At 39.0% G+C, this 23,790-nt stretch overlaps 1 protein-coding gene across 6 annotated transcripts in view; it reads right to left on the bottom strand.

Moving 5' to 3' along the window:
- ADAMTSL3 (ADAMTS like 3) overlaps window positions 1-23,790 on the bottom strand; it is a 180,243-nt gene that overhangs the window by 40,938 nt on the left and 115,515 nt on the right. For all 6 annotated transcript variants that reach the window (XR_009742174.1, XM_061446830.1, XM_061446831.1 and 3 more), the window contains exons 9-15: window positions 18,807-18,964; window positions 16,996-17,107; window positions 14,015-14,153; window positions 12,379-12,429; window positions 8,003-8,207; window positions 6,998-7,145; window positions 5,501-5,585 (exon numbers count right to left, since the gene is read on the bottom strand). Coding sequence is in view for 5 of the 6 variants with exons in the window: in XM_061446830.1 (XP_061302814.1) it covers window positions 5,501-5,585; window positions 6,998-7,145; window positions 8,003-8,207; window positions 12,379-12,429; window positions 14,015-14,153; window positions 16,996-17,107; window positions 18,807-18,964 (898 nt within the window). In the remaining variant the exon portion in view is untranslated. The remainder of the gene's footprint in view (window positions 1-5,500; window positions 5,586-6,997; window positions 7,146-8,002; window positions 8,208-12,378; window positions 12,430-14,014; window positions 14,154-16,995; window positions 17,108-18,806; window positions 18,965-23,790) is intronic.

A 23,790-nucleotide genomic window follows, 5' to 3' on the forward strand; every position in this document is an offset into this window, starting at 1 on the left:
AGATCATGGAATTTACTGAATAAAAGAAGGTTTTAGTCTGTAATATTCTCTCACTTCAAGGGTAACATTAATATCTGATAGTAATTTTCAAAATGACACTAGAGCCAAGGGGCTGAATTTCATTAATGAAGTCATCCTGTGTGGCTCTGGGGTACTATTTATAAGAAATCAAATACAGAGTATCATAGGGCATTTTCGCAAAAGGTTGCAGTTGCTCTTTATTATACGTACAAATGCAGATGATGATCAAAACACAAACAGGAGATACAGGAGGGTATATTTGATCAACGCTAAAAACATTTGGAAGGAAAAATCCAACTTAGGATCCAAAGATTTTCTCCTTATCTTTGACTAAGAATCACCTTTCTCTTTACTGCAGGAAAGCTGCCCTTACAAATACAGGAACACTTGTGTGAGACAAAAATCAGAATTTATGCTCTGCATACACAGAAAGAATCAAAAAATGTCAACTCAGTGTGGTTGATTCTGTAGACAGTTTATCATCTTGAGCCAATAACTTCTTGCCAATATATACAGAGAAAGAATCAAATAGAAGAAAGGAGAACAGATGAGTGGGTAACACACAAGGATACTCTAAGTAAGTCCTCAGGGTAGTCACCCAAGATGTGCTTGGGACATAGCCCAGGACAGACTGTCTCCTCTGGAAAAAACTATTCCCATTTCCAATAAAGGTTACAAGGTAACTGGTTATTCTTTCAGGAGCTGTTGATGAAATACCTTTACAAGTCTACTATGAAGATAAAGATGTCAAATCCAGTCACTTAAAAGTTTCCTTTCCTGTTCAGAGCCTCAAAATTTTAGAGCTCACTGGTCCATGACAGACCTCAGTAAAGGGGGCAGTGTCCCCAGCTCCTCCTGAAACCAAGGAAAACTGTGCAAAAAAAGTGTAAGTCCATTTGTAGTTATGTACCTAATTGGAAAAATAAAACTGATGGACATTTATAGTCGAAAAGAGTTGGTCGGTGCTCTGACCACACGTTAACAGCTGACAGCCTGAAAGCAAATAACTTTTTTGGTAAAAGCATGACAGCAGCATACCAGAAATTAATGCCAGTTTTGTGTACTGTTAGTTGAGTGCATTAAGGCATTCCAAAAATAATGTATGATGCTTTCTTTTGAAATCCTGTATAAATGAAAGGAAATTTTGAACCACAGCAATCCTTTCATTCAGCAACCAATTGATTTATAAAGAAACTCAGAAAGTTCTAAGCATTTTTTCTATGACTTATAGCAAGCCTATATTATAATTGAGGTTTTCCTGTTGAATATTAGTGTCTGGTATTTTTCAGCAAAGTGCAAAGTAAAAAACCACCCCAAATACTTTTTATTTTACCTTGGCATTTGCTAAATCAATCACATGACTATTTAGTTCTTAAAATCCTAAATTATAGAACCTTTCAAAAGACAACAATGTTAAAGTCACACTTTAAGTTTCTTCAACAGAAGTCAACAGAGATTGCTAATACAAATTCAGAGCAAGGAACTGAGCACAACCAAAGCCTGTGACAGATCATTAAAGCAAACTCCATTAGCCACAGAAGTGATATATTTTTTACTCAGTGGCATTCACAGCATACATGCTAATACTCTCTCATGCTAATAGTTTGGACACGATACTTCCCTAAAGTAAATTCATTCTGCCTTTGATGGGCATACACTCAGAGTGTGCTCATCCCTTGCACCTCATTGGGAATATATTATGGTATGACAGGATGGTGGTAGCTCTCCAAAATTGTCTGAGATCTGTAACTAAGTTTATAAATGAGAATCCTGATTAAAAAAAAAGGAAAATAATGGAAAAATACAAATCCAAGCCGGCACAACTTTTCAATCATCTGCACAGGTATAAATGATGTACACACTACAGATACATTGGAGAATATGTCCATGCTGCAGCGTTATCAGTCTTACACTAATGGAAATGTGCATTCACCTGGCACACTCTGAAAAAGCCAGTGTAAGCTGACCTGGAAAATGAAGCAGTGACCTAAAGTACTGATGATAAAACTGGTACAGAACAGCCCAGTCCAACCAAATCAAATCTGAACTGAAAACTTAACTCAGTGAAGCCTTCTGTATCTTTCTAAAGACTTGAAAAACATGCTGTCTCTTAATATTATTTTTTCATTTTATTTTCCTCATGCCTGCAGTTCTTGCTTGCAGTTAAGACAGGAAACGCCTAAATCCTGGGGAAAAAAAAAAAAAAAAGGCCACTCTTGTGATATTTCTAGCCCAACCCTACTGTGCCAAGGGGCCTGGATAAGAGTGTGCAGAAGCATCAAAAATGCTGGCTGCTTACGGGAGTAGAACTTCCATGATGCTGGCATCCTACCCGTTCCTGAAGCACCACCCTTGCCCATTCTAAGCAGAGTTGCACGGCCAGGTTTTATTACCCATGAGTGTAATATGTTGGACAAAATCATCAGTCCACTTTCAGAGAGGAACCTGTGAAAAATGTCTATCACCAAAGGCACAGTGGGGACATTTATGTGAAAAAGAGCCAAACACAATGAGCAGGAGCCTTTATAAGAGACACTTCATTTCACATTCAGTGAATGCAGCTCCACAAACCTAGTGATTAACTTTTAGCTCAGGCTGCTGAAAAAAAAAACACATCAGCTTTTGAAAGCACTTTAGTTTTGCCCTAAACCATGAGAAGGTAAGGCAGCTGAAGTGCCTATTTCTTTAACTTACGATTAATAAAAAGGATGCAAAAACCTTGCTGCAGCTTCTCTGAGAATCCCACTGTAACTAAGAAGGCTCGAGGGAAGAACATTTAAAATAATGATTGGTATCAACTGTCATCACATTCCACAACTGAAAACTAAAAAGGTCAGACCTACATTTTTCTTGGCCTCAGTTTAAGGGCAGTCATTTTTTATTTTGCTAATAATAAAAAAAAAAAAAAAGAGAAGCTTTTGAATGTTCCCCCTCTCTGTAAATTCAGGACACCAGCCGTGGTAGACCACAGCGGCAGAAGTATTTATCTTCCACAAGCTACTTTTGGCATATCCATCATTTGTGGGTTCTAAAACACAGCTGCATTTATTCTCTCATTCATTATCAACTAAAATATCGCACAAAAACATAGAAAGACAGTTGTAATAAAAGGATGGACTAGAAGCTGAGACTTCATATTGTGGTTAAAGTTTGGACGACAAGAGAATAGCTAAAATTAAAAGCAATGGCATTTTACCAAGGAACTCAAAAGCCCCCCGGCTAGGCAGAGGTGGGCCATGAGTTATCACTGTGCCATGTGTAAATTACAGAAAACAAAGTTAAACACTTTCAAACCAGAGGGAAATCTTGTTATAATTTATTCTGGGAGAAGTTACAACCTATTGTTACAATTTCTTTTTAAATGCTAAACCCTGACCCAAAAATCTCACTCCAGCTGGAAAAGACCACAGCAGTTAGAGCACAAGATTCAAAGCATCTATTGAGAAACTGCTCAGATTGCAAAGCATTGTCTACATGACCAACAGGCAATACACAAAATGGAATGAAGTCAGTTGTTTCTCATTTCTCCTTACATGACAGCTTTCTTAGAAGAATAAATTAAGAGCAGGTGACACCAGAAGACAGGTAAAAAGAAACCGATGGGGAACCTGGCTTCAGCATTAGAGCTGCGTCCCAGGAGGGCCCAGAGCGCCCAGACTAGGAAATCACAGCACCTCAGCAACACCTCGGTAAAGAGGAGGATGGCAGAGAAAAGTCATCAGCAACAAGGGCAGGGAGAAATCTTTTAGACTTAGTGAACGTGCTTCTGGAAAATGGGAAGAAAGACTCCTAGGACAGATGAGGATTGTGAATGAAAGATTAAGAAAATCTAGGTCTCCAGAGCAAGTGAAGAAGAAGAAAGATTGAGGAAACTGCAAAACTGCACAGCTGTGACAGGACATGCACTGAGCACTCGAACACATGGCTGCATTCACACTGTGAGGCTGCAGTGGAATACATCGGTCATGTCTAGGAAGGCATGAATAACCGCTTTCTTTGTGAGGATGAGGTACAAGGGAACCCATTACACAGTTTCCGGCTCGGCTCTATTATATTCTAAATATACTCTGACTTAGCATGCTGTGTCCCTGCCAGTCCTCCCTGCTTGTTCTGTCAGACTGCTGCTGAAGGATCCTAAAAACCTCAAGACAACATCAGTTTACAGCTGTCATAGCATGATTTCAAAATGCCAGAGAACTTTTTCTTTATATCTTCATGCTGAATCCTCTTTAGGAGTGGCCTCATATACCTTCATTCTGATATGCTGAATTCAACAGGCACATTTGGTTGCATCACCCCCTTTGATTATCACACTACTTTTATATCTTTGCTACTACCCTGCTTGAATTCAGGGCCACCAATTTGGAGAGTGAAATAACTGCTCACAGTAGGTTGACACTTGACTTGAGAGGCTAGAGCAGTGAAAAGTTTAAAGCACAGTCACCTAACAAACACCTGTTTGGCAAGAGGTTTCTTCTGTGAGTCAGTGCAGGTGTAAAGATTTTATTACTCATGATCACACCTGCTGGTGCAAGTGTGCCAAAAATCAGGACTAGCAAGATGGAGGAAGAAAAATAAGTTTTTGGGCATGCTCTGCTCTCAGAGCAATAATAAATCCAAAGGAACTTCAGTAAGCTCATCTAAATGATTTTAAACTAATATTACTACAAATGATTGCAGAATTTGGCAAAGCACAACAAGCACAAACACAAAGCAAAACACATTTTACTGCTAAAAATCTCTCATGAAAGCCTTACAGAAAGTTACTACTTTCTAGAAAGTTATATACTATATATTGAATTCAGAAGATACATATATCCATGAACATACACAGCGGATATAAGCAATTGTGTGGATGCCCTAACATACAAGGGACAGGAACAAGTGCAGGTGGATTTAAATAATGTTTTCATCCTCAGGACTTAAATATTGTGAGGCTTACCCTCATCAGCTTTTAAGGGAACTCACAAAATCCAGATGTTATTTCACACATACTCACGTGTAAAGTATCACAATTTACCCCTGTAGATTCAGCTAAGCTCAGAGATCAGCAGGCTTTTCTCACTTTTTTTATGCATGGGGCTCACCCCCCAAGGAAATGCTGGCAACCCTACAAAGCACCTCTTAGTTTTTAATACAGCCACTACATTCTTGAGGTGACTGCAACGGCTGGGATAGAACTGAATTTATTTAACTTAAATCTGCTGAAATGCTTCCACATGCATTAATTAGGCTAAATTAATATCCCTTTGCATTGCTTGAATGGTACAGGAACACTATAATAGAGCAGCTCTGCGTCATCCAGAACAGGATCTCCAAAAGCAAAGCTACTGAGATTCAAAACTAGGAATAGCTCACAACACAGCCCATCACCCAAGGAAGGCCAACTGTCAAAGCAAACTGCATAGCAGCAGTTGTTCCAGATGATCTGCAAAATGTGCCGGAAATGTTTCTTCGATGTAAAAGACAATGTACTTACGTTGGCTCTTCTGAGACTTTTATGGTCTCTTCCATTTCATGTGCCTGTTTAAACCACGGCAATTTTGCTTCCACTGGAGTTTTTTCTGGGAGAGAGGAAAAAAAAAAAAAAAATCAACACAACAAAAACATTCAGTAATTCCTCCAAAATCAAAACAATATGCAGAAGTTAGCAGCATTCACCTTAGCACTTCACACTTTACATTGCCTACTGATCTGAGGCTTTTGAATATGTACTGGACAATAAAACATAACATACGAGAAAATTCCCACATGATGTTTGAGCTCCATTTTGACACCCCTCTTTACTGAGAGGGTACGACTGATTCAATTTCCATTCATGTTTAATCTTTCACTTCCTTCCCACACCTTCCCCAAATGCAGACTGAAGCGTATATCTCAGTATAATGGCTTATCGTCAGAATTTAAGTTTATAGTTGAAAGAAGCCAGGGCATAGCAAACATACATTGCGTTCCAGACAGACTGCTTCATTAAAAAATATTGACAGAATATTTTTTTCCGGAGTTGGGCAGTTATCCCAAACCTGGACATTAATTTTAAAAACAACACTAGTTTCTTTTATCTGTCTAAGCATCCTACACTTCTGTAATGCTTTTTCTAGGAGTACTGTAAGCCAAATGAGGATCTGTGCCTCCAAATTTCAGTAAAACCCCAGAAGAAGGTTCTTAAATATTCAGAGCTGGTTTCTACTTCATGGCTTAACCCTGAATAGTTTTCTGCTTGAAGAATTCTTTAGAGTTTGAAAACATCCTGAAATAGGGTTGTCTACAGATAGCTTTCACTTTTTCTATGTAAATCTCTATGGTCAGCTGTGAAGGTCTGAAGTACAGCCTTTCAAAGAAAAACTGTAAGAATAGAAGTAGAACCCACTAAAATGGCCCAGAGGGACACAAATCAGCAAGTGACAAGATACACTGGTTTCCACCACCACCCCCCTTTTGTTTTCTCCTTTTCGTTTTCCCACCTACTGTTGTATGCCTTACCAAGTCTTTTAGAGAATATTTATCAACTTGCATCGTTAAAGGCCTTTTAAATATGCAGATATGGAGAACAGAGAAGGAAACCAGTTTGATTAACTTAATGAACTGAGAGTCCCCCTGAGAATGTGGACAAATTTAACAAGATGCAAATGAGCAAGATCCCAAGTGATACATATGGAGTATCATTCCCATTTTAAGTATTATTGAGCATCTCCCCCTCCCCATGTTGGACTCATTAATTCTGGTCTGACCAGGCTGTATAGATTTAGTTAGCATGTTCACCTCATGACAGTCTGGCCACACCATCAGCAAAAAATATTAGCAGGGCATTTTTCCTAGCACCAATAATTAAAATGCTTGTTTCTGCCAAGTCTGAAATAAGTCCTAGTAAATTCCAGGTATTTCTTCTGGCATTTCTGAAAAAGGTTACCAGGGGCTTTTAATTCTCCTAACAAAAATGTAAAACAATAACAGACCCAGACAAAATTCCAGTTACCTTTTGGCTTGTAACATGGTATTGGCACGATGCACTCTTCTTTTATGTGGAGTTTAAGTTGTGGATTACAACCACCGACGTGCTGCCCGCGGTGGTCAATGCACAGCACTACTCGGTAGCGCAAGCCTCGGCCACAGGTCACTGTGCACTGCAGGAGACAATGCAATCACCTCATACTGTTTCTTTTTCATTATGTTTACTAATACTGTTAAAAAGCAAGTTAGAAGTTCTGATGATGTGTTCACTAAAGTTTTTCCACAATCAGTGAGGTATGAGATGTATGAATTTGCCCCTGCATTGCTGGGTGAATAAAGAAAAGGTTGATGATGGAAAAAATGTCTCAAGTTTTGGGAATGCAAGTGATTTCTTGGGGTTCTGTAAAGCTTATCTGATTGGCAACAGTCTGAAACAGAGGCGGCTATGTACTGAGAATATGCTCTTTCACAGTGGTCATTTTCAGTTAAAGATGGGTCAGATGTGCTGCAAGAACAGTTTCTTCACTACATGTTAGTGATGTCATTTGGATGGACTAAGAAATTATAGAAGTGTTGAGCTATCTGACTGTATCAGATAACTACAGCCAAGACAAGTTGGCTTTATATTCTTGTTACTATAATGAAAGGTAATGCTGGAAAATCACCCTTGCAGACTTGTCAGCCCCTAGACAGACATGCCTTTAGCTATTATATGCAGTGAAATATTACATTTATCAAGAACTGAGAGGCAAACGACCTGATTGCAAAGGAGCCTGACCTCTGGCTCTCATCCCTCCTCTGTGTAAAGCAGGCATAAATAATTCTATATAGATTTTTCTCCACACAGACATATTAACATTTTGATTATCTGGCCAAATTACTTAGAGCAAGCTTCTCCTAGTAAGTCCTATGAATTATGCTTGCAGGGCTGCCTTTTTCTAATAGCCCTGTGCTCACAAATGCATGCTAACAAAACTAGAGGCTTGCTTTAGAAAACAAAAATAAAGGTCCAGTTTATTTTTCAACTTACCTGAGACCACTCCATTGCCACCCATTTAGGACAGTCAAACAAATTGCAGGTTTGAATGACTTTGGGCTTAGGGGCATACATGCATTTCCATTCTTCCACTTGCAGTATCTCTCCATGAATGGTCTCCTCTACACACACAAAACTTCTTCTCTGAATACCACCTCCACAGGACACTGAACATGCAGTCCAAGGGTTATGTTCCCACCTGGAAGAAGAACTCGGATATATTAAAAATAAGGCTATTTTTTATTCCACTAAAATTCAGTGGAATAAAAGTGCAAAATACTGAATTCAACATCAGCGTCATTAATAGCCAATGACAGTTTGGTTGCTGTTTTCTTACCATACACTGAATAAAAATACATCAAATTACATAACTACCTTGCCCTATTCCAGATTTAAATTAGTTTGCAAATCGAGAAGAAAAACAGAACTACAAATTTAAGTATACTTAACAGAATAACTAAAAATCTTATTCTCATACATGAGTTAAAGACACTAAATATACTGAGTTTGAGTACTGGAATGATTTTACTTGCAAATAGTCTAAATACTCTAAACAGAATATTTTTTCAGCTAATTTACATGGTCTCACACTCCTATTACCATTGTCAGAGACAATCATACGTAATTGAGATTGTATGAAGTCCACAGACAAAGACAGATCTGGCTGTGCTGACTGAGGGTGCTACTGCCCAGGTTCTCATCACTGCCCACATCATGCAGGCTACCCTAAAAAAAAAAAAATCTCTTAATGCAAGAGCTTTTCTGAGCACTCTAATACTTGCTTTGGGTAAACCCAGCCATTTCATGTCAAACTGTCTTCATCCCTAAGGACAGTGAGCAAATTAAATTGTGACAGCTACCATTTGGCTGATCACCGTTGCAGTTCTGCAACAGTTTTCCACCCTCATTAAAATGCTGTTGAATGGCTTTGTATTCACACTTTCCAACTTGCTTCAAGCAAAAGGCAGCTGCTCATCCATTTCAGCTGCTTTGGATAACCTAGCTGGTTGCTCCTGAAGCAGGGCTATGCACAGATTAAGGAAAGTCCACACAGCCCTGTCAACCAGCAGAGCTGTGGGCTAGCAGCCTCCAACAGAGGGATGATGAACAACCTGCTGGGAGGGAATGCCTTCAGAATGGACATCTATCCACAATCTTAGACCTAACCACAATAAAGATGGCAATTGCTACACCATCTGAAGCGAGAATTACATGTCAGTTTTCAGGTTACAAACTCTGTTTCATTTATCTCCTGGTCTTAGCATGAATGTACATTTAAGCGATCACTTATCAACAAAAACTAACTTCAATAATGTCCTGCTATTGTCATGTTTAAAGGTAACAAGCTCCTATCATAGCATTTGTCTATAGATTCCACTGACCCCCACACAATTTTTCCTCACCCTTCACCTACTATCTCTTGCTTCTTTCCCACCACCCACCCAAACCAAAGCAAAGCCCTGTGAAATGCTCCAGTCCTGCGGCACATCTTTTGGTTCATCAACGTCTTAGTTTAAAACTTATTCCTATTACAACTGCAGGGGCTCAGAAAGGACCATGAAAAAAATTACATGCATTATGAACAATGGACTTGTCAAGTACTTCAGTATCCCACCAAAATCAATTCATCAAGAGTAATTTAGCTATCATAAAGGAATTCATAATCTCAAAGTAGATGAAGCAAAGGCCTATGAATCAAAAATAAGTTTAAGTGACTACTACCCACATTCTATGATCCCACAGGTAAATCAAGGACACTTCCTATTTTACACAATTCATTAAACTGCCTACAAAAACATATTAATCATGCTTAAGCTCAACAAACGAATGAGTGTAAAACATAGAGCAAACCATGAAACATTAGCCATGGAGCATATACTCAAAAACATTTAGAACAAAGCTGGATGTCCCCATAAGATACCATACCACAAGTACAAGATACATTTCAAGAGCAACAGTTACACTTCTCTGACTTAAAAGAGCTACCATTGTCAACTCATTTTCCTCAAAAAAAGTCAGAAACTGCAGAATAATTAACTGCTCAATGAATTAGCAGCTCATGGATTTATATATATAAGGCTCACTGTGCTATATGTAATGCTAGCCTTGCAAGTGTTTATAGCATGAAGTTTTATAGTTGTTTTTCTTTATCTCATCAGTTTCGAACACACTCCAGATCCCATACTCCCATAAGCATTCTCAAGATGGAGTGAGGTCCATGGCTACTGGGGAAAAGGGGGGTCTTGGGCAAGCAGTCAAGGAGATTCTTTCCAGAACCCACAGCTGTCAAGGGATCCTCAACAGTCCAACAAGTCTGAAATAAATGGAGGCATTCCAAAAGCTTTAAAAGAAAATTTTCATCCTGGGAAATTTTCCTATTTATTTCAAAAGAATTCTCCATCTGTAAAAATATTTCAGTGGGGCATTTACAACTTTAGCCACAGGAGAACTCTTTCAAGATCTTGTGGTGTGCACCATGACTTTCCCACAGCTTCCTCGTGTGAATGGGAAAGTAGTGGTAAACACCACAGGACTGCAAAGCAGCCCTCCACATGGCCCTTGTGTTATGTAGGTGGTGTGATGTATGACTGCTGGTCAAGTGAAGGAGCCTGTACAGTTTTGCTCAAGCACATCTACAGCACTTTGGTTTTCCGCCTGCTTTGCAAGAACACTCTTGGATTAGCGTATAAGAAACAGGTAAGAAAAGGCAAAAAGAAAAGGTGGGAAAAGCTCCAGCAGAACTGGCACAGGCTAATGCATTGCAGTTACTTGACAGGCACAGAGAAAATACATCCTGCTACACTGAAGCAAGACCTGCATCTGTGCTGGACCAGATTCACCTCATGATGCAGGAATACAAAGTGCCTGTTTCAACTGCTGCTTTCTTTCAGAAATTCCAGTAAGAAAGAGTGCTTTTTTATCTTGTGCTTCTTTATGTGCCCTCCCAGTGTAATACAGCCCTTTTCCTCTCTCTCCTTCCCCCGGCACCAACTCTGTGCCCTACTTGGCAACCTGCTATCATACAGTTCTTACTCCTGAGCATCACCCAGGAAGACCATGATACCTTCTGACAGGACACACTGAGGTGTCAAAATGAGGTGGGCCTTTGTCTGCATTTCTCAGTGTTTGAAATAAGAGAACCTGCCCACAGCTTTACTGCACACAATCTATCTCACCACAGTGTCATGCAAACATGCTGAGCACGGTAAAGCACAAAAAGGGGGATTAAATTTCTCTTTCAACTGGCCTCCAAGCCCTGAACAGTTCCGAAGATGAAATACTCATGTAAATAAATTATGCTGAGTTCCAGAGGAGACCTTAAGTGCAAAGGAATTGGCAGAAAAAATGGAAGGGGAGAGACACAGAACATAATCATCAAACTTTACAGGATAAAGCTGTGACGGAAAAAAATCCTGACTGTATGTAGGAAAGCCAAAGTACATCACAGGACAGCAGATCCACAACGAGCATAAATTGCTACAGAAATAAACTATGACATTTATATCAGCTGCAATCAGTAGCTCCACTGAGCCATGCAAGTCTATGATTTCATTCGTATTACTTCATATCTTTACTTCTTTAGAAAAATATACATTATTCATTTCATGGCATAATAAAGCGGAGGATCAGCTTAGATAAATATGCATCTAACTCCATCAACTATAATTCTTCACATTAACAGTAAATCTGGCTCAATGCTTTTTAGTCCGAACATTCTTCACAGAACATGTAAGCCTTCCAGAGAAGATTCACATTCTTTTCATTGATTCAGGTAGATAAATAAATGACAATAAACTGTGCTCTGACAACTTAATTTTAGGTAATATATATTTAGGTAATACATATATATATTCAGATAACTCTGTGTCTTTAAAGGGACATCAGCCTTGATGTCAACAGATAAAGTGTAGTAGGTCTAACAACGAGCAGAAGAATAAGACCTCTTGACGAAAAAAGAATTTCTAGAGTCCTGTAACACAGGCAGACCTGTTCTGTAAAATACACTCATTGCATACATCTTCAAAATAAAAACATTTCATTTCATTCATCATTAAGACAAGAATTCATACATGCATTTTAATGGAGATGCTCTTCCCAAAACTATAGCAGGAGAAGGCTTAGCGGGACAGTTCTTTATTCTAAATCTTCCACAGTGATATTTTCAAGAAGAGCATATTAATCCCTTGCTGTTAAGCTAATCAGAGTGCACTGAAATAAATCACAAACATAAAAACACGTAGAGGATTGTTATAAACTTGCTCTCCTGTACAGTAAAAAATCAGATGTTCCATGATCTTAATACTCAAATAGTATGTTTGCAGTGAAAATTGTGCTAATGCTGACATGTATGCTATCCTGATTATACATACCGAGGAAGTGGCTGGAAGTGATCGTAGGGCATGATTTCTTTAAATCCATCACTGTCAAAAAAATAAATATTGCATCATTTTTCTCATACATGAGACTGTACTACCCAAGTACATATTTTTACATGATCATACTTAAAGTAAGCAATTCCCAATGTAAAATGAGGGAATCTTACATCCATTACACATCACCCTTGTGGCAAACAATAACTTGTATAACCTTACCTCTTCTGCACAGATAAAGATTTACTCCCCATACAGTTTCTCCACTTCATACCATCAAAAATAAAACTAATTAAATGAACAAGCCTTCAACAAAGAAAAGTATTATCAGCAAATTTTTAGGACTGTGCTAATTTATTCTCAAGAAAAGTTACATACTTAAACCTGTAACAAAGACACTGAAGAACTTGAGTGTCAGTGACATAAATGCACCACAGGATTAATCCTAGATAGGTCCTGAATGGTGATTAAAAGCCTTCTAGAACTGCACAGCATAGAGCAGGCATAAACCCTTACTACCAATGCTAAGAGATATGGTATTATATCCAGTAGTACTTCCCTATTTCTGTCTATATAAGCTAAATTTGAAAGGAAAACGTAATTACACCCTTTCCTTCCCTAATTTTGCCATTCCAGCTTTGCAACACTTGGCAACCATTGCCATTAAGCATTACTGAAATCTTACCACTCCATATAGTGATCAACTCTCCAGGAAAAAAATACTTGAGAGTCTGCATGTCTATAACTGTTAGAGGTCACTATCAATGATTATGTTCTACAGGAATGAAAGGAAATGGACAGTTTAGCTATAGGAAATGAAATCCATTGAAAGTGTTTCCTTTTCTTCTTGCCTATAACTCTAGCTCGGCCAGCTGGCATATTAATGTGAGGTTCTGGGACCTGATACTGTGATGTTATTTTAAGATTCTCTAGCACAGCCAGGAAACCTCACCAGACAATCCAAAAGTTAGTTTGAAATACTGTATTGTAATTCGATACAATTTATGTATACTATAGCCTTTGTAATTTGGCAATAACGTTCTGTGGTATTTGTCATACAAGTATATTTACTTTGAATGTGGTTTTTTAAAAAATTCTTAGTATAAAAACACAAACCCCCCCCAAACTTTAATAATTGTCAATTCCACAGTACAAACGAAGAATGAAACTTTTACAGTGGGCAGATGAATAAAACAAGTTAAACCATGTGCAAAACTTGTACTCTGACAGAACTAGAGCTACTGTCTGTCTAATGAGAAATCCTGAATGGCAGCATCAATAAATCCAAAGCAGGCAAACAATCTGTCCTTCTCACACAGCCTCACAAAATCCTTGTACTAGTGCTGTACCACTCAGCAAAAGATAAAGTAGAATTAGCCCTTGAACAGACAAATTGACATTTACTATATCTCTGTATAAAGCAAAGTCTCCTATTCTGCAACACTGAAATGCTACAAATCTATAGGCAGTGGTGCCCAACATCAGCCTTTAATGTGTAGCCATTAGATTGTGTAGATAGATGTGTAGCCAAAGATTAAGTAGCCATAAAGATTAAAAGAGATTAAATTAAGTAAATACAATTTCTTGTTCATTAGTAACTGAGTATACCACACACAAACTTATTTGCCATACAAACCTAGAAGGGCAGGGATCCATGTTGCATTCTTTTAGCTTGGGCTTTGGTTTCTTATTTTCTGGATGGTAATGACAATAGTGGTCAGGAACAACACGCTTCAGACGAATATCCATGCATTCAGCTGAATTAAGCTGATAACCTAATGCAGGAGCAAAGTTAAATATCGGCAACAGCAACACATTAAAGCAGCCTTATTCCTTCCCCACCCCTCCCAAAAATTGTGCTGCCCATTCACAATTAATTTCTTCTGCTACTCCTCTTTGGTTTACTTTTAAACAAGGAAACGCTGCACAGGAACATGCAGGACCAGATCTTCATTTAAATCAATTCAGTATAACTATTATGTTAGCCTATCCTAACACTAGATGAGGCTTTGGCACATTATTCTGATAATATTCTAAGAGTAAAAGCATATATATTTTTATGTGATGCAGGAATACATGTACTGGAACAGCTCACCTGTCACAGAGGCAACCCTAGAAAGTCATATGGTTCTACTACATGTCCCATAATTTATAACTGCCCTCCCCCAAGGAGGATTTACCACGTATGTTAGAGAGCTATATTACACAGTCATGCATGTTAAAAAAAAAATAAATACTTAAAATAAAGCCAGAGGAATTGAAGATGAGATCCAAAAACATTGCTAAGTTAAACTGAAGAAGACCAAGAAATAGTTTCAAGAACATTCCTAGTTGAAGAGCCAGCAAAAGAAAACTTGAAGTAACTACTTGGTGAAAAAAAAAAACAAAACAAAACCAAAAAAAAGAAGTCTGTGAGGAGGCTGGTTACAAGAAAAGATCTGAGTTTTATAAACCACTAAGTTGCTTTTTTGGCTAAGAAAAAAGACTCATTCAAAAGAGCTGACTTGGACTTAAACTGAGGAGAGGAGGAGGATGTTCTGGTATGTGCAAAGAAAAAAAAAGCTTGAAACCACAAGAATTAAAATCCAAACAGAGTCAATAAACTAACAGCACAAGTCCCAGTGTCTACTGAAAATGCTAAGTATCATATATCAATGGCTTTGCTTGTGTGTCTCTTGGCTGATTCAAAGTGTCATCATGCATGAGAAGGATAACCACGAAGAGGAACTAAGCAGTTCCAGTGCTGAAAGCATGTATGTTCCAGTTCTTGTAAGTACTGAAAGGACCCAGAAGATACGCTACTTGCAAACAAGATAAACTTAATTTTCAGACATTCTTGCTCATTCAAGCCTGACAGTACTTTCCGAAATGCCCATCACACTCCCCCTTCCAACACATGGAGATTACAGAATTAAATGTAGGAGAAGCATCCAAGTGAGGAATGGTGGTGCACTGGTTCCAAGTCTTTGTTGTGAATAACCTTTTTCTTTTATTGCCAGTAAAATATGCCAAACAGACAATCTGAACACTAAATCTGCTTTAAGATAACAGGTTAAAGCCAGGCAGCTGCAATACAACTTCCCCACATGCCTCAGTAATATGCCTTTCTTTACTAATTTCATGGGCAAGCAAATAGCTCAGTTTCTGTGCTTCCTCAGTTACCGGCCTCCCTCAGGACTGCCATCAAGAGTGTCAAGCCCTGCTTATAAAGGTCATTTTCATATTACAGACATGCAGCTACAAAGCAGGGCACTAAAAACCCTGGCTGATTTCAAAGAGATTGACATGTAGCTATAATTTTCAAACCATAACACCAGTCTGCATAAGACTGGATTTAAGCCAATAAACTTGAAGGTAGATATGTCCCTTGAGTTATCCAGTGTTTACCTGCAGTCCTCAAAAATAACTGTGATGCTTTACACTTCTTCCCCTGTCAGATGAGTTAGGAAGAAATTCATAAACAGTGCAGTGAAATCATCAGAGGACATGTATTGCCACTCACACTTCCAGCAAGAATCACACTTAATGAGGCCAAGTATCTTATAAGATACAGTAGTTTCCTGTGAGACTAGATATTACACACATATAACTGTCTGCATTTCAGATTAAAGTGAGGTGCAAGTGGTCCATCAAAGGATCCCCAGGCTCCACTTGTGCTTTAAACATCTTTTACTCATGTCCCAAGTAACTATTTAAACCATATTTGCAGTCTCCAAAAAACCCACTACAGCAGGATCACCAGTACCCCAGTCTGTTTTCCAGGTGACCTGGGTAATGCTAGCTGAAGTGAAACAGCTATCTAAAATGTCAAGCACTCCTCCTGCCATGAGGTTACGGTTTTTGCAGAACCAGACATGACAAGCAGTGGGCTGGGCTGTATGAGCAGCAGCAGATTTGTGCTGCACTTCATCTAACCATTGTATAAACTGTAGTGTTTAAACCAGTAGATGCCATGGCACACTATGTGCTGCTCACCGTCAGGACTAAGTGTTTAAGATCAGAAAGTCAAAGGTATTAATAGTAGTTATTCTTTAAGTTCTATTTACTTATACTGTCTCCCCTCCTGTCTACACTGTGGCCAGAAATACCTTCTTCCTCCATTTCTTGATTATCCTTACGTTAAAAATCTCACCGTATTTCTTTGCTTACTTTCCTAAAATATCCTTTATGAATTGGCATTTTCCATTTTGAATGTCATAACATAAAATCATAGATGAGCTTGGGTTTGAAGGGACCTTTAAAGATCATCAAGTTCCAACCACCTTGCCATGGGCAGGAATACCTTCCACTAGATCAAGTTGCTCAAAGTCCCTTCCGGAACACTTCCAGGGATGGGGCAGCCACAACTTCTCCAGGCAACCTACTCAAAGTTCTTACTCAAATGATTATTCCTTATGGAATAACATGACTTCTGGTAATATAAGGTATAAGAAATCCTATGCACATACTAACTCAACCAACCAATTTAGGTGCTACTATTTCATTTATTTTCCTGAAGAACCATCGGTGTGCAAAGAAACACAAAAACCTAACCAATAAAAATGCAGAACAAAGGTTGTCAATCTGCCACTTTTGATCTTCAGATTTAAACACTCATGAAGAACTGCCATTACTTACCTCCTCCACATGTCACTGTGCAAGGGAAGAACTCTGTTTGTCTCCACTGATGACTGATGGGTTGATAGAAGAAGAACTGAACCACACTATCTTTTGATCCAGAGTACCTGGCCTGAAGAAATTTCCATTACAACACATGTGTATACTGTACCGCTCATGTAATCTCAAAACAATTCATATATAATAGCAGTGCAGAGAGTAGTATGATATATGAGTAATAGAAGAGTAATAGAAAAGAGATTCAGAGCAGCCCTGTGGAGAAGGACTTGGGGGTGTTGGTGGATGAGAAAATGAACATGAGCCGGCTTCAGTGTGAGCTTGCAGCCCAAAAAGCCAACCGTATCCTGGGCTGCATCAAGAGGAGCGTGACCAGCAGGTTGAAGGAGGTGATCCTGTCCCTTTACTCTGCTCTCGTGAGACCTCACTTGGAGTATTGTGTGCGGTTCTGGTGTCCTCAACATAAAAAGGACATGGAACTTTTGGAACAAGTCCAGAGGAGGGCCACGAGGATGATGAGGGGACTGGAGCACCTCCCGTATGAAGACAGGCTGAGGAAGCTGGGGCTGTTCAGGCTGGAGAAGAGAAGGCTGCGTGGAGACCTCATAGCAGCCTTCCAGTATCTGAAGGGGGCCTAACAAGGGTGCTGGAGAGGGACTTTTCACTAGGGACTGTAGCGATAGGACAAGGGGTAATGGGTCAAAATTTAAACAGGGGAAGTTTAGATTGAGTATAAGGAAGAAGTTCTTTACTATAAGGGTGGTGAGGCACTGGAATGGGTTGCCCAGGGAGGTTGTGAATGCTCCATCCCTGGCGGTGTTCAAGGCCAGTTTGGACAGAGCCTTGGGTGACATGGTTTAGTGTGAGGTGTCCCTGCCCATGTCAGGGGGGTTGGAACTGGATGATCTTAAGGTCCTTTCCAACCCTATGATTCTATGATAAGAGGCATAACTGTTCTATGATTCTATGATAACAGGCATAAAATCTCTAGAAAGTCCACAGTGACAATTAAAGTTTCCAACAGTCAAACATTGGTATGCTGCTTTGCTTTACAAATCGTTCAAGAGTATCTTGAACGTGACTTTGATTATCTAACCTGTATTCTTCTGGTTTATCTTTCTTAGTAAAACTTTTAGAATTTGCTGGAGAGGGAAGTCTATAATTGATCTAAGCACACCGGTTCAGACTCAGGCAGGTCTAACTGCATCTGTGATTTTGGTGATGCAAAATGAAAACTACTGAAAGTCTATTTCTACAACATGACAGATAAAACCAAGTGGTGTGGCAATACTGAAACACTTGTCATTTCCATTGGAAAACTGTATGACTATCTTCTTTGGCAGTCAAATCTTGATTTTTTTCTAGATACAAATATCTGTGTGTATGATGCAAGCCATTGGTGTGTGGTCTGGGTAGAAGAGAACCTTAGATTAGAAATGGTCAGTAGCTGGATTAGCTAAAATTGATTCTAGGGTGCTGCATGAGGAGATTCTCAGATTCAGTAGGTGGCAGTCTTCAATTGGATTAACACTAACCCACAGCACAGGATCACAGGGATAATCTCCCAGTAATTAAAACAAAACTCCTGGTCATTTTTACCACTGTTGTAGTTTCCACCACAGAAAAGACATTAACCTTGTAACATTTTAATTTGTTTGGATATACTTAGTATAAATTACCTCTGGACTGTAATTAGGATTTCTTATTTCCTAGCTGAAAGATTTTGTTGTACTGCTACAAGCTGATGGAGCCACCTACTCTGTTGCACATACTTTGCAACATACTTTGTAGATTTGTACATACATGCATCCCACCTTGATAATGAAATCTGCTCCAAGAGGTCCCTGGATCTTTATGATTTCCCTGTCTGTACTCTTCTGAAATTCAACAGTTGTATTTTCTATGATAAATGTTCCAGGATCATCAAAACTGTGCTCTCCCTTGTCTCCTTGCAGTGTCTTCGACTCTATAACTAAAGAAGAAACATGCAATTAATAAACTTGAACAGGATATTTTTTATTTTTCAAGGAAATCAGAAAATAATAATTCCATCTTTGTCTTACAAGTAACAGCTATATGTGTGCATTAAAAAAACATGCAGAATACCTGTAAAGAGTATTCACTGCTTCAGATTATGGGCTATTATATAATTGCAGGACATGTCAGCACAGGAATATCTGCCTGAACACACTATTCTTTCATACCAGAAACTCTTCTGAGACAGGTTTTCCTACACCAAGTGCTCTATATATTTATAAAGCAATAGATTCAGCAGGACGAGCTGCAAGAAACTCAAACCAGATAGAACCAATACACAGAAAAATAACTTAAACGTCCATGCAACTCAAAAGTCTAGCAACTTCAGCAGTCTCCAGAGAAGCCTGAATGGTGTCAAAGTCACCAAGCACTCACCTCAGTACCTGTATCACTTTACCCATTCCAGATGTCATTAACTCAACTTTGAATATTTCTCCTGTGAGGCAAAAGCACGGCCAGGACGTGGGTAGCTGCAGTGCTGCTGGAGGGATGTCCCTTTCTCAGAACAGGTGGTGATAAAAACCCTTTTGAGCTACTCTGCACTCCTTGGAAACACATTAAACTAACAGCCCACAACCTCCAGAAGACAGATGAAGCATTTTTAGGATTGAGTCACTTCCAGCAAACTGACTGAGCTATGAGTGCACAAAGCTAAAGGAAGATTTTCATAACAAAGGTAGAATTTTTGGCTCTGCATAATGCTGCACATAGGCACAGCAAGATGCATGAGTTGAAATACACTGGTCTGGTTACAATCAGAGGACTGCATGAGGCAAGCATGAATCTCAGATGAGCTCAAGGCTAGCTAAAAGGAACCTTTTGGTGAGCTATAAATACCTTCTTTCTCCAACTGTCTTCCCTTTTTTGGTACTTTAAACAGAGTTACCTAATTCAGGCTAGACAATTTAGGTTAAGAGCATCTAGGTTTACCTGCACTGAAAACATATTCTGAATGCCGCAATCCATCATTACTGTTTTCTTCCTTAAGGTTTTTTAAATAAAAATGCATTCTGGAGCATCCCCAGCAGAGTGAAGAAATTCTAGAAGAAATCAATTTCCTTTAAAAGGTACCAGTATTATTCCAAGTTTCTAAGCATTTGGTTCCACTATGTTCAAAGGCATAACAAAGGTCACATACATGGCTGGAAGGAAGTTTAAGCAACGATGGTTCTAGAAAAATGACTTTAAGGTAATCATAAGGTAAGAATCTCGTGGTGAATCAAATGTTCTTTGTCAAAGACAAAAAATAAGTCTCTGGGAACCCCATTGTCCAATGCATTTCCATTAGGAACAAACTGAGGTAAACAAATGCCAGAAAAAAACAACAGTATTTAGACAATTACTACATATTTTTGTTTGTCACTTATAGACGTTTTCTTTCCTGACTGCATTACAAAATAACTTCTTAAATATCTGAACTCAGCATTCTTGGATAAAGCTTCCTCAAGTCTTGACCCCAAACTTACACTGCTTAACAGTAAGTATTAATGCATGGTGCCTGTTATTCTGTCATTTTGTTGAATAAGAGTCAAATCCACAAATCTCAAGTACTTCCAACTCCACATAAAGTCAGTAGGATCCTCTGGGGTAGAGGAACCCTTTGAAACTAGCATTTAAAATTGCAAAGCAAGACATCCAGCTGTTGCAAGAATTTAAAGATGTTAATCTGGTGACCTGAGATGCATTACTTTGCAGTCTTTATGCTATGTTTCTTCATTAAAATATAATTTTTATGTGTTTCTAAGCACAAACCAGGAATACTGTTCAGCAACCAACCACAAGATAACTCAGTGAGAGCTCATACACATTTACGTTAGTGTTACGCTAAATGTTAATCCAAAGCATGTGTTTATTTGCAAGGTCCAGCTCTAGAGGGATGGACTGTATCTCTGGAGGTCATGTCAGTGAAGCTTAGAGCAGCTGCTCAGCTTTTTCCAGAAGTGTGTCACACAGGGAGATGAAGAGCTATTCCACAGCACAACAGATAACCTCTCAGGCAATGTATTCCTGCTGAGTAGTATCTAGTGTTTCTCATCACAGGCTTCTAAAACAGAGTGAAACCAAGCATCTAGTGTAACACATGCATAACAGAAGAATTCCTATTCGGGAATAGTTCTCCCTACAAAAACTACTTCATTAATATCAGAGCAGTAACTGGGAACAAGGGTTTCACCAACTGGCTTATAGGGTAGGTTTAGAAAAGGACTGACCAAATGTTTATTTGTTCTGCAGGGCCCTGTAACCTTGAGAGGTTGGAAGTTTGACTTCAGAAGTAAGCTTCTCCCCCTAAGTTTCCTTGTGGGGTCTTTAGGACTCCAGATATGCAGAGTCATAAGGAGAGGGAATTCTCTCAAGTGCTCACCTGTTTCTGTGCCTAGCAAGATAATCACTGGTGCCAAAGACCTATAGCTCTCTGCTTTTGTGTTATTTCCATCACCTTGATACAGAATATTTTCCCCATGGAAATGCCTTGCCCAGTTGGGGATGGAAGACCCAGCACAAAAGCCTTCCATACTCTTAGTGGCAGGCAGGAGTAGGGTAGCATGGCATGGGGAACCCACTGCAAGATACCTCACTGTGTAGAGAGGTGCATGGAAGAATTCCCAGGGCAATAGCTGCTGCTCCCAGGGCAAGAAGGAGCAAATCATGTTGCTAACCAGAAGCTCGCTCTTTCCTATGTGATTCATTTGTAGATAGAACATTACAGGGACTCAAAATACATCTTTTCTAAATGCAAGCAACACTGTCTTCCTCAAAAGACAAAGCAGTGCACAGATGAATAACTAAACACTGTCAGTAATACAAACCACTGCAAGCAGCTCAGATATTGACAAGAAGGGAAAAAAGTTTCAGTTCCTTTTAGTGAAGCTAACCTCCCTAAGTTCATGAACTCAGTTATCTAGCATTAGCCACTTGTAAAAATATTAGCTTCTGGTTTTCCTGTTTCTTCTGCTGGAGGATTAATTTCAGGGAACTTTCAGTCTTTCTTTTGATTCTAATGCTCTTAAAACAACTGCTAGAAAAGCCGTAATATAGTCCAAATCAAAACGAAAACCAACACAATGAAACATTTTATTCATAACCATTTTTGTACTCATTACTTGGTTATTTCCCAGCAAATCACTCACAAAACCCAAGCAGAAAGTGGTACAAGAGGGATCTGTGCGTAAAAAAAAACCCAGAGTAATGCCTTTGCTCTCTGATAAATCTGTTGCTTCTCTTAAGGTGCCAGTATACACAAACAAAATACTTACTCTTACCGGCTACAAACAAATGTAGTCTTTCCTAAAACACTAAGCTGCTGATTGTAAAACAATGTTCAGAGCATTTATTTGTTTCAAATCTGTTATGTGCTACATCTCCAACCACATTTCCATTTTTGATTAATCCAGCAGCTGTGTTTTCCTGGAACAAGTGCAGACCATAAAGCCCAGGATGAAGCACAAAAGAATACAAGATAAAGGGAAAAGTGCCAGGCACTCCATCGTGCTCTTCGAGTGTTTGAGCTGCTGACTTTACTTGAAGAGCAAATATATACTGGCAACAGGAGGCAGTATAAAATTCTACAATAAGTAGTGCGTGCTCCACCTGTTAAATTCAGCTCCTTCCAAGCCAGGAAGAAAGTCTCTGACAAATGGAGCCTGTAATTAGAGATGACTATTTTTTAAATTCTGCCTTTAATTATGCCAGCACACCCACACAGAACTCAATGAAGCTTCAGAAAAAAGATCACTTGATATTTTCTGTTAAGTGACAAACATCCACAAACATACATACAGTCAGAAAGGCAGACAAGCAAATTTTCCTGAGGCACATCCTCTAGAACATCAGTTCTTGAAGATCCATCTTCTATGAAGCCAGAAACTCTTTCCACCTCCCTCCCCACAACAGCTCTCACTTGTTTTTCACCTCTGCGTTTTTAGTTTTAAATTTTAGGTAACAAATGTCTAAATCCTCCCAGCTTTGCAAACAGATGTGCTGGGGGAAGTGGTTAAAGGAACATTTCACAATTCTCATCCAGCAAGAGAACTAGCTAACAAAGGTAATGCCAAGCCACAGCTTCTTGACGGAACCACCCTGGGTAGGAAGCCAGGAGCACTCTGTACTTAGCTACAGAGCTGCTGCTGCATTCCTCAGGAGCTTTCCAGAAATCCCCCAGGAGCCACTGAATCTAGTTCTTTTTCCTTATACAAAGCTAAATCAACAACTTCTTTCTGCAGAACTACTTAAGAAAGACCAAGAGTCCTGAGCTGAACTGGTCAGGATCACTCATTCATACACCCCTTGCAATAGTTTTACATGAATATTATTTATTTCAAGATAAGTTCAGCTTTGTCGATATCAATGCCATAAATTACTGTCCTTCCGGAGCTTCTCTAAAATGAAAGTCTTCAAAATCTTCTTTGAAAGAAAACAAGTGTACATTCAAAGCAAACAAATAGATAAGCAATTTTCCAATAAAATGTATTTCTGTCTTCTATTTACATACCTCTGAGCAGTAGAAGTCCTTTTTATTTCTATGATTCAGACTAAGTCTTCCACTTCTACTGGTAAAAAATTGCTCAAAATGTTAAGGAATGGTGTATTTCATTGCTTGCTATGGCAGTACCACTTATCATTGAAAAGATTAGGTCCTTATGTAAAGTAGGCCTATAGGTAAAGAAATTACTACAGATACTACTATCAGCCTTGTAAAAAATATTAGGAAATGAATGTCTGAGAGAAGAGCACTGTCTTTCACAGATTGTATGTAATGACCAA

The sequence above is a fragment of the Pezoporus flaviventris genome, unplaced genomic scaffold, assembly GCF_033815535.1.
Source record: "Pezoporus flaviventris isolate CSIRO_AGI_PZ_B2104156 unplaced genomic scaffold, CSIRO_AGI_Pfla_v1 ptg000006l, whole genome shotgun sequence".
NCBI classification, from domain to species: Eukaryota; Metazoa; Chordata; class Aves; order Psittaciformes; family Psittacidae; genus Pezoporus; species Pezoporus flaviventris.